This window comes from Oncorhynchus masou, chromosome 29 (genome assembly GCF_036934945.1).
Source record: "Oncorhynchus masou masou isolate Uvic2021 chromosome 29, UVic_Omas_1.1, whole genome shotgun sequence".
In the NCBI taxonomy this organism is placed as follows: Eukaryota; Metazoa; Chordata; class Actinopteri; order Salmoniformes; family Salmonidae; genus Oncorhynchus; species Oncorhynchus masou.
The window spans coordinates 30,189,094-30,201,207 of record NC_088240.1 but is presented as its reverse complement, the minus strand read 5'-3'; the positions used below and the strand labels follow the sequence as shown (position 1 = coordinate 30,201,207).

Here is a 12,114-nt window from a genome sequence, read left to right as displayed (position 1 = left end):
GCTGGCACAGAGACTGTAGAGGTCTCTGATACTCTCTCTGTCAGCATGCCCTAACAGCCCTGCCTTCCAGACAAGCTCCTAAATTCCCCCAACCCCTTTAACTGGGCTTGGCCTGGCCTGGGAAACCAAACAGGACCCATTTCTCTTTGAAAGTCCACAGCATTTTTAGTCTGTCCATTTCCCAAAAAGTACCACCAGAATCATAAATCATGCTTTTTCCTATCATAATGTGCAGTTTGATTGGACAGCAGCTGCATTTTTACTCTCTGGCTGGCACAGGAAAGGGTCCATGCCAGATCACATTGATTTTTCAAACCAAAACACTTGGCACAACTGTTGATTGCTGCTTTTCTGTAGTGCAGGTGTGACTGCGGAAGTATATAATTTATTCTCCTCAGAGGAGCAGGAGGAAAACGTCAATGAATGTAATTCCATCTAAATGCTTTCTGACCTCTAAAGCTCTCAGTTCAGGAAATGTGTCAGTTTTGTCCTTTGAAATGTAATACTAATAGTTAACACAAAGCCTCAATCTACTATTGTTGGGGATGATGTTTTCTTTCTTTAAATGCTTTAATTTTCTGAATCAGTTAAGCAGAACAGGCTAAGCCTCCATCTTTTTATGGCAGCCAGTTCTGTTCTGAATGTTATATTGTTGAGACGTTTGAGTCTGATATTTGCGTGATGAGACAGACAGTCGCATCACTTTCAGCTGATTGTATTTCTCTCCCTGGACTAGACAGGGCAGACATGATCCAGAGATGATCTGCTATTGATTCCTGTTGGGTAATGATGAATGACTGAGAGGCTGCGGGGCTGTCAGTACCTACCTGCATACATAACATGAGAAGATACTCAGCTACTCTTGGTAGGACAATTGCGCTATATAGTTGCTGAATATCTTCTCATCTTCAGTATGCGCCAGTGTTTCAAAGTGAGGTAGAGACCGCATTTCTTTTTCTCAGTACCTGCCTGCATACATAACCATTTGGATCTTGTTTCTTATGGATCTGAATAACACTTCACAGTATGGCTCCTTATAAAAGCTTTATGAACGCATACATTACAGCTACATAAGATATTAGAACATCAGTACCTGCATACAAAACCAGTTGGATTCTGTCTCGTATGTGGTTCATCTGGGTGTCTGTCGAGACGTCGGCTCGGTAAACCATGGCACGTGTGGTGTCGTTGGGGGCGGGCACAAGCAGTGGGCCGACAATGAAGGAGCACGCCGCCCCCAGGTAGCTCACCAATGAGGCGACAGCGGTGGCTGTGGCTCGTTGGTCCGGAGCGAACCATGTGGTGGAGAGGAGGGGGCCGGCACTCATTATGGTTGGACCAGCCAAACCATTCAGCAGCTGACCGCCGTGTATTAACCTGCAGAGAGGATCAGGAGGGAAACATGAAACATTAATATCACATTATGCATATAGACAACAGATGCAATGTAGCCAGACAGTGTAATCAGAGAGATGCCATTAACGAGAAAGAATCCATTTCCCTAAGCATGTTTCTATGTGAGAAACTACCTGCAATTTTCATTCTAGTGTTAGCCTATAGGGAAAAGTAGTTTAAAAAATGAATAAATATAATTCTACATTTAAAAAATATATATCTCTATGGGTATGGTTATTTAAGACCATATTTCTTCTTCTTTCTATTTACTCCTGTCGGAGTCAGGATTCTCTCATGAAGTCTGAGTCCTGCTGCTGCAGTGTGAGATCTGAGTCATCCACTGGGCCCTGCCAGCCCTTCCCAAACCAGTGTGTCTGAGTGGCAATAGAAAACATCATCTAAACAGGGGTGGACAAACTACGGATCTGGCCCACGAACCCATTCAATCAGAACCGAAGGAGGTTTGACATATTTTCCTTTTTTAAATATATACAGTGGGGCAAAAAGTATTTAGTCCACCACCAATTGTGCAAGTTCTCCCACTTAAAAAGATGAGAGAGGCCTGTAATTTTCATCATAGGTACACTTCAACTATGACAGACAAAATGAGGAAAGAAAATCCAGAAAATCACATTGTAGGATTTTTAATGAATTTATTTGCAAATTATGGTGGAAAATACGTATTTGGTCAATAACAAAAGTTTATCTCAATACTTTGTTATATACCCTTTGTTGGCAATGACAGAGGTCAAACGTTTTCTGTAAGTCTTCACAAGGTTTTCACACACCGTTGCTGGTATTTTGGCCCATTCCTCCATGCAGATCTCCTCTAGAGCAGTGATGTTTTTGGTCTGTTGCTGGGCAACATAGACTTTCAACTCCCTCCAAAGATTTTCTATGGGGTTGAGATCTGGAGACTGGCTAGGCCACTCCGGGACCTTGAAATGCTTCTTACGAAGCCACTCCTTTGTTGCCCGGGCGGTGTGTTTGGGATCATTGTCATGCTGAAAGACCCAGCCATGTTTCATCTTCAATGCCCTTACTGATGGAAGGAGGTTTTCATTCAAAATCTCACGATACATGGCCCCATTCATTCTTTCCTTTACACGGATCAGTCGTCCTGATCCCTTTGCAGAAAAACAGCCCCAAAGCATGATGTTTCCACCCCCATGCTTCACAGTAGGTATGGTGTTCTTTGGATGCAACTCAGCATTCTTTGTCCTCCAAACACGACGAGTTGAGTTTTTAACAAAAAGTTATATTTTGGTTTCATCTGACCATATGACATTCTCCCAATCTTCTTCTGGATAATCCAAATGCTCTCTAGCAAAAGCAGGGGGACACGTCTGGCACTGCAGAATTTGAGTCCCTGGCGGCGTAGTGTGTTACTGATGGTAGGCTTTGTTACTTTGGTTCCAGCTCTCTGCAAGTCATTCACTAGGTCCCCCCATGTGGTTCTGGAATTTTTGCTCACCGTTCTTGTGATCATTTTGACCCCACGGGGTGAGATCTTGCGTGGAGCCCCAGATCGAGGGAGATTATCAGTGGTCTTGTATGTCTTCCATTTCCTAATAATTGCTCCCACAGTTGATTTCTTCAAACCAAGCTGCTTACCTATTGCAGATTCAGTCTTCCCTGCCTGGTGCAGGTCTACAATTTTGTTTCTGGTGTCCTTTGACAGCCCTTTGGTCTTGGCCACAGTGGAGTTTGGAGTGTGACTGTTTGAGGTTGTGGACAGGTGTCTTTTATACTGATAACAAGTTCAAACAGGTGCCATTAATACAGGTAACGAGTGGAGGACAGTGGAGCCTCTTAAAGAAGAAGTTACAGGTCTGTGAGAGCCAGAAATCTTGCTTGTTTGTAGGTGACAAAATACTTATTTTCCACCATAATTTGCAAATAAATTCATTAAAAATCCTACAATGTAACTAGAACAAATTCAATTCAATTCACGTGGGAACTCCAAACTGTTTAATGAGGCTTGGGCTCCATTCCGGTCTTACTTTAAACAGTCCATCCTCTGATGGCATTCCAATTAAAACTAAAATAAGTCTATATTTGACCCCCCTGTGACTTAAGGGTTGGAGGAGCTTCTCTCTGTGTTTTTGCTGGGGGGGGGGCATTAAGTTCCATGTGCTTATTGATTGTGACCTGCGGATGCCTTGTTCATCTTGCCCGGGCAGAGACTGAAGAGTGAGCTTGGCCACTCTTGAACGTCTAAAACTAGATCGTAAGTATGTCGGATTTACAATGGACCTGTATACTTCTATACATTATAATGGACCTATATATTTCTATACATTACAATGGACCTATATATTTATATACATTATAATGGACCTATATATATTTATATACATTATAATGGACCTGTATATTTATATACATTATAATGGACCTATATATTTTCAAATAACTTCAATTTCCTGGCCAAATTGCTTTTGACAAAAAAAAAAAAAAAAAAAAAAAAAACTTGCGACCATCAACTGAATTTTGAAGCTCTACGAGGCCCGAGACAAAATTGCCCACCTCTGGTGCAAATCCTTTAACGATTTTCATTATTAGCATTAATGTGGGTATGATTTAAGATAAAATGGTTATCTTTCCAGATAGAAGCTTCTTCAGCTTGGTAAATGTACAATAACTCTTCTAAAAGATTACAAGGCAGGCAACAAAGGTGAGACTAAAAAAAACTATTAAGAACCTGTGCATCTTCTTTGCTGAGTCTTATCTCGAGGAAAAGAACACAGCACTAATATTGACAGACATTCTGCTACAGTCCTGGCACCCGTAAACCAGTCGAACACTGCTGTCTGCCTTGAGTTCAAACCAGATAAGCTCATAGCAGAAGACAAAGAGCTGTCAACGCTGGCAAGACAGATCGATGGAAGTGTAGCTATCCCATATCTCCTCCTGAGATCTTCTCAAACGACGGTTAACTCCCCCCTCCCTCCATCTCCTACAATACTCTCCCTTACTTCTCTCATGTCTCTCTCCCTCTCCCACTGCTTTCCCTCAATCCCTTTCACCTTCCTCCTCTCTCTCCCTCACCTCACTTAACAAACTCCTTCTCCAGCTCTCTCTTCCTTCCCCCCAGTCTCTCTCCCTCCTCCACACTCCCTCCATCTTGCACCCGTCCCCAGTCTCCCTACCTCTCACGCTGTGATCATTCATTCCATTCAAGTCAAACAGAATGATCAAAATAATTAAAAGATTTATGGTGCCCGCTTGTCCACAAATCTATCTTCCATCTTGTACACTTGATGACAACACATCCTAAAACTGACCTGCTGATAATTCAAAATCTTTTGGATTACTTTCCCTTTAAGAGGCATTAGAAGACAAAAAGGATCCATGAAACGCATTTGGAGTGTCATTATAGTGGTCTCTGACTTGTGATCAGACTCACTCAGGTGGAACAAATTAAAACTGGCACCTTTTTTCAATGCCTGAATTAAATGTCATTGAGAAAACAGAAAGGTGTCATAATGTATTTTTTTTCCACAAACATCTTTTCGGAATCCAAAAAGTAATCTAGTTTTTCAATAGTATCTGTAATCTGATTACAATAATTTTGCTGGTAACATAACTGATTGAAGTTAGTTTTAATCAGATCATATGAGTAACTCTCCAACCCTGGGTGTGGAAGAGTGGAAGAGGGGAGGATGGAGGGATGGAGGGAGGGCAGTCGTTCTGCGAGAGATGATTCACTTAATGTATATTGATGAACCCTGTCAGAGAAAATCTCATTGCTCTGAGACCAAGCCAGCCCAGCGTGTGAGTAAGTCAGTTAGATAAACGATATGCTCGCGTCTCTAACCTGGCACTGTGCGACAGAAATGATACCACTGCCACTTCCAGATACCTGATTGAATCTAATGTGTCAGAGGGTGGCACAATCAGAGAGGCCATGGCAGTATCATTGGCACAGTGGCAAAGTTTGCAGTTGGTACAGGGACACAACACGTCATGGTTGTGTGTGTGTGTGTGTGTGTGTGTGTGTGTGTGTGTGTGTGTGTGTGTGTGTGTGTGTGTGTGTGTGTGTGTGTGTGTGTGTGGCCAATCAACGAGACGTGAATATATTTCTGAGAGAGAACCTTTGCACCATTGCCTGCTTTAATTCAAGAGTTATCATATTGGTGCTCCGACCTCTGTCAAATTAGTGACCATTGTAATGGTGTCTTGTCTTTTATCCTCCTCCCCTGCCCTGGCCTCTTTTCAGATATTCTGACTCACACAAAGATCGCCTTCAGGTACGTTTCCTTACTTGAACTACACCAGAGAGCAGCTCTGACAACAGGAAGGTGTTTCAATCTCACAACCCACTCCCTTTGATTCTCAGAAATGAGCTCCAAAACTGAACAAAGTTTACCCTCCAGAGCATATGGTGAAGAAATACGCCCATCGAACATGAAACGATTGTTCTCCCTCTTTAAAAATATGATCTAGTGCGTGCTGTCAGGGGAGCCATCCTGTTTCTAAATCAATCTTTAGGAGGGGGTGAAAATCAAAGACTCTGTTTGATCGCTGGCTGGGATGCACTTGAACTCACTCCGCTCCTTTCAGATTCTCTCCTTTACTATCTTCACCTCTTCTTCTCCGCTCCTGTCCTCCTCTCAGCTTCCTTCATCTTCTCGTCCTCTCAGCTTCCTTCCTCTTCTCCTCCTCTCTGCTCCTGTCCTCCTCTCAGCTTCCTTCCTCTCCTTTTCTATCTTCACCTCTTCTCCTACTCTCTTCTCTCCGCTCCTGTCCTCCTCTCAGCTTCCTTCCTCTCCTTTTCTATCTTCACCTCTTCTCCTACTCTCTTCTCTCAGCTCCTGTCCTCATCTCAGCTTCCTTCTTCTCCTTTTCTTTCTCCTCTCTTCTCTCAGCTTCCTACCTCTCATTTTCTCTCTTCTCCTGTCCTCCTCTCAGCTTCCTTCTTCTCCTGTCCTCTCTCAGCTTCCTTCCTCTCATATTCTATCTTCACCTCTTCTCCTCTCTTCTCCTGTCCTCCTCTCAGCTCCCTTCCTCTCCACTTCTCTCAGCTCCTCTCCTCCTACTTTCCTTTCCTCTCCTATCTGCTCCTCTTTCCTTTACTTCCCTGACCTCTCCCCCTCTTCTACCCTGTCTTCTCCTCTCCCGTTCATCTCCTCTTATTCCCACGGACCTCTCAACAGATCAGCAGAACCTCTTACCATTGGTCGTATCTAAAATCACCATCGTAGACCCAGCAGCACCCACACTCTTGTCGTTTCAAGAGAGATGGAAATTGAATATTTATGTGTGTGTGAGACAAGTACATGGCAGCAGCATGGGTAAAAATAACACAAACCCCATGTCTCAGCAGCAGCAGCAAACGCAATGCAATGAGTGACACCTGCTGGTGACTTGGGGGATCTGTTTCTGAAATAGATCATAGGCTGTTAGATACACAGCTCAATAAGGCTGTACTGTTCAGTTTAAATATCAAGGATTCATATACGCCTGAGTGAAAGTGTCAGAGGTTACCTCAGGTTATCTGTTCTGATCTCCAAAGGTCAGAACAATTTTAAGCCCTCTGAGAAACTTCATAAATCTTTATGGTTTAAATGCACAGTGGCTGCTTGCTCAGGAACCGCACAACTCACAGAACAGTACGGTTGCCATGGTATGAGGGAGGTATTCCACTCGCATGGCATAAGGATCTACCTTCCCTCTAGGAGTATATTTTGACATCACTAACGCGTTTTCATAAAAGGCACAACGTTGATCATAAAATACTCCCTTACTGGCATTACAACTGTTACGTACTCTTAAATACTACAACTATAAACATAGGTTGACAGGAATTAGTACAGGAGTTAGGCATGGTAAGCGTGTCTTGAATTGTTTGTCCCGTATAGGCTAGATGTATAATGTAATCACGGGAACTGTGAGAGGAGAGACACCTTCTCAGGGATAGTGCTTTACATAGATGGGTGTTAAAACCTTTACGTATTGGCACTTTATCACCTCGATAGCAACACTTTCTGGGTCTCAGTTGGATGCGGAGATTTTATAATCACAACAGCACTCCACAGAGTACTTTGTCTGCAGAGTGCGGTTGTGTAGGCATCCTTACTGCAATGTAACGCTCCTCCACGAGAACCGCCTCTCTTATTTGATGGTGTATGCCTCAGTGTGACCCTGTATTTCTCACATGACAAAGTACAACAGCATATGGCCTCTTCAGCCACGTAGGCATAGTCACTGTAAAAACGTCCACACCAACACCATATATATTATGTCATGCTTATGGATGATCCTAGGCCAAGGACATGTACTGTCAAGTCAACTTTATGCAGGTCTCTAGTCTAGTACACACACACACACACACACCTATTCTTTTGTTCCATACTCAGCTGCCCTCTGAAGCATAGAGGTGACAGGGAGAATGAAGACTTGTGGGGCATGAAGAGGTTGTTGTCAGTTAAATGCAGTAAAGGCACATATCTGGGACCAGGCTAAGGCTATGTGTTGCAGCATAAACAGATTTGCGACCAGACTTTACAAAGCCTGGGGCAAACACAATATAAAAGTTTATACTTTCTTCAAACACCTTTATATAATTTTCTACAATGAAGGAATCATTCATGAGTCTCATTTCCTAAGCATCTCTCCTAAAACAAGAGCCAATCTTTCCAATTTATTTTAGACTTTTTAGTCTGTATTAATATAGCAATAGACTTAACTAAATGGTCTCATTTTACAGACCCAATCAGACTCCGAGAAAATGTGCCGTTAGAATACAATGAGTTTATACCTAACCTTTGGGAGCAAAATTAACAAACCTAACATCATGAATTCAGTTGGTGAAAGTGCTATACACCTCATTACGGAAATACAATTTCCTTCCTCAATTGAAATACCCTTCATGTATCACCTGAATCGAGCTCATTGTGGAGCCTAATAAGAAATACGTGGCAGATGAACAATAGAGCAGGTAGGATAATAAAAGTACCTTCATACCTAAAGTAATCCAGATAACCTTGCCTAGGCCTCCTTTAAACACACAGATGCTTTTTTAGAAAGTGGAGGAAATATTGACTATATTTTTTAAGAGAGCAATGGAAGAAAGGACATGGTTTCCTTCTGGGAGGGGTTTCAGCTGGTGGAAATAATGATGGCAGAAATGACAGTGTGAATGAAAGCAGTAGCCAATAAGAGCAACAAAAAAGAAGCATCCACACAATTCAGCTATTTATATAGAATTCAAAGTTTTAGGAGGAAACGGTGAGCCTCAATCCCATTCCAGGTCTCTGCTATTGTGAGGCATTCAAAACGAGCAGGAACTATTTCAATGTGACAGTTCAATATGAGTGTAAAACGAGTGGTTCATGAATTCTTTCATCCATCAAAACTATGCTCAACTAGATGGGTCCTTTCTTTCCTCCCTAAAGCTGCAATTTAAAAGCAGAAACCAGCAAAGTACCATAGCTATTCAAATTATTTGTAATTTTAATAAATATACAATTCTGTGTAGCCTACGTTTGATCTGAGTTTTCTAGAGAAATAATCTCACAACATTATGGGGCATGATCTTGTATCGAAACTCATGCCAGAGTACAGTGCATTCGGGAAAGTATTCAAACTTTGACTTTTTCCACATTGTTACTTTACAGCCTTATTCTAAAATGGATTAAATAAATAAAAAATCCTAAATCTACAGACAATACCCCATAATGACAAAGCAAAAACAGGTTTTTCGAATCTATTGCAAATTTATTACAAATAAAAAACCTTATTTAAATAAGTATTCAGACCCTATGCAACGAGACTCGAAATTGAGCTTAGGTGCATCCTGTTTCCATTGACCATCCTTGAGATGTTTCTACAACTTAATTGGAGTCCAACTGTGATAAATTCAATTGACTGGACATGATTTGGAAAGGCACATACCTGTCAGAGTTGACAGTGCATGTCAGAGCAAAAACCAAGCCATGAGGTCGAAGGAATTGTCCGTAGAGCTCCGAGACAGGATTGTGTCGAGACACAGATCTGGGGAAGGTCTACAACAACACAGTGGCCTCCATCATTCTTAAATGGAAGAAGTTTGGAACCACCAAGACTCTTCCGAGAGCTGGCCACCTGGCCAAACTCAGCAATTGGGAGAGAAGGGCTTTGGTCAGGGATGTGACCAAGAACATGATGGTCACTCTGACAGAGTTCCTCTGTGAAGATGGGAGAACCTTCCAGAAGGACAGCCATCTCTGCAGCACACCACCAATCAGGCCTTTATGGTAAACTGGCCAGACGGAAGCCACCCCTAAGTAAAAGGCATATGACAGGCCGCTTGGAGTATGTCAAAAGGCACCTAAAGGACTCTCAGACCATGAGAAACAAGATTCTCTGGTCTGATGAAATCAAGTGTCACACATCATGCACCACTGGAAGAAACCTGGCACAATCCCTACGTTGAAGCTTGGTGGTGGCAGATTCATGCTGTGGGCATGTTTTCAGCGGCAGGGACTGTGAGACTAGTTAGGATGGAGGGAAAGATGAACAAAGCAAAATACATAGAGATCCTTGATGAAAACATGCTCCAATGAGCTCAGGACCTCAGACTGGGGCGAAGGTTCACCTAACAGAACAACTAACCTAAGCACACAGCCAAGACAATGCAGGAGTAGCTTTGGGACAAGTCTCAATGTCCTTGAGTGGCCCAGCCAGAGCCCGGACTTGAACCCGATCGAAAATCTCTGAAAATAGCTGTGCAGAGACACTCCCCATCCAACATGACAGAGCTTGGGATGATCTGCAGAGAATAATGGGAAAAACTCCCCAAATACAGGTGTAATTGCTCCCAAAGGTACTTCAACAAAGTACTGAGTAAAGGGTCTGAATACTTATGTAAATGTGATATTTCAGTGTTTTATTTTTAATACATTTGCATTGGGTACTGGACATTGGGTACTGGACTGGACTTCCTGACGGGCCGCCACCAGGTGGTGAGGGTAGGCAACAACATCTACACCCCGCTGATCCTCAACACTGGGGCCCCACAAGGGTGCGTTCTGAGCCCTCTCCTGTACTCCCTGTTCACCCACGACTGCGTGGCCACGCACGCCTCCAACTCAATCATCAAGTTTGCGGACGACACAATAGTGGTAGGCTTGATTACCAACAACGACGAGACGGCCTACAGGGAGGAGGTGAGGGCCCTCGGAGTGTGGTGTCAGGAAAAGAACCTCACACTCAACGTCAACAAAACTGAGGAGATGATTGTGGACTTCAGGAAACAGCAGAGGGAACAGCCCCCTATCCACATCGATGGAACAGTAGTGGAGAGGGTAGTAAGTTTTAAGTTCCTCGGCATACACATCACAGACAAACTGAATGGGTCCACTCACACAGACAGCATCATGAAGAAGGCGCAGCAGCGCCTCTTCAACCTCAGGAGGCTGAAGAAATTCAGCTTGTCACCAAAAGCACTCACAAACTTCTACAGATGCACAATCGAGAGCATCCTGGCGGGCTGTATCACCGCCTGGTATGGCAACTGCTCCGCCCACAACTGTAAGGCTCTCCAGAGGGTAGTGAGGTCTGCACAACGCATCACCGGGGCAAACTACCTGCCCTCCAGGACACCTACACCACCCGATGTTACAGGAAAGCCATAAAGATCATCAAGGACAACAACCACCCGAGCCACTGCCTGTTCACCCCACTATCATCCAGAAGGCGAGGTCAGTACAGGTGCATCAAAGCTGGGACCGAGAGACTGAAAAACAGCTTCTATCTCAAGGCCATCAGACTGTTAAACAGCAACCACTAACATTGAGTGGCTGCTGCCAACACACTGACTCAACTCCAGCCACTTTAATAATGGCAATTGATGGGAAATTATGTAAAATATATCACTAGCCACTTTAAACAATGCTACCTAATATAATGTTTACATACCCTACATTATACATCTCATATGTATACGTATATACTGTGCTCCTTATGCATCCTTATGAAATACATGTATCACTAGCCACTTTAACTATGCCACTTTGTTTACATACTCATCTCATATGTATATACTGTACTCGATACCATCTACTGTATCTTGCCTATGCTGCTCTGTACCATCACTCATTCATATATCCTTATGTACATATTCTTTATCCCCTTACACTGTGTATAAGACAGTAGTTTAGGAATTGTTAGTTAGATTACTTGTTGGTTATTACTGCATTGTCGGTACTAGAAGCACAAGCATTTCGCTACACTCGCATTAACATCTGCTAACCATGTGTATGTGACAAATAAAATTGAATTTGATTTGATTATTTAACAAGCATGTAAAATCACTTCGTCATCCATCGCCAATGGTTGCAATTGGTACAAATATATAGCAAAACAAATTAAATATATCACTTACCACTGTTAGGGAAACAATTAAGAAGTTTAAACCACTGGAACAGTGGTAAACTCGCCTGGTATTGGACTCAGGTGTACTGTATCTTTGAATCCAAGATGGCGTAGCAGTCAGACGTCTTGTCGTGTCGTGTCCCTTGTATATATCGTTTTTACACATTTTTCTTTGCATATCTTTTTAAATATTTTGCTAAACCTCAACATCTAAATACTCTCCTGCAACCCGCCTCACCCAATGTAGGGTGGATCTGCTTCTTTTTTTTTCTTTTTCTCTAATGTATTTATATTTACTTCGGATCTGGAACCCCTCAACTGAAGCTAGCCAGCTAACTACCAGCTATCAGTCAGCAAACC

At 42.8% G+C, this 12,114-nt stretch overlaps 1 protein-coding gene across 1 annotated transcript in view; it reads right to left on the bottom strand.

Annotated features, from left to right (window-relative positions):
* Positions 1-12,114, bottom strand: part of slc49a4 (solute carrier family 49 member 4) — a 69,557-nt gene that overhangs the window by 40,933 nt on the left and 16,510 nt on the right. The window contains exon 3 of the mRNA XM_064944473.1: positions 1,094-1,377. Coding sequence (XP_064800545.1) covers positions 1,094-1,377 — 284 coding nt within the window. The remainder of the gene's footprint in view (positions 1-1,093; positions 1,378-12,114) is intronic.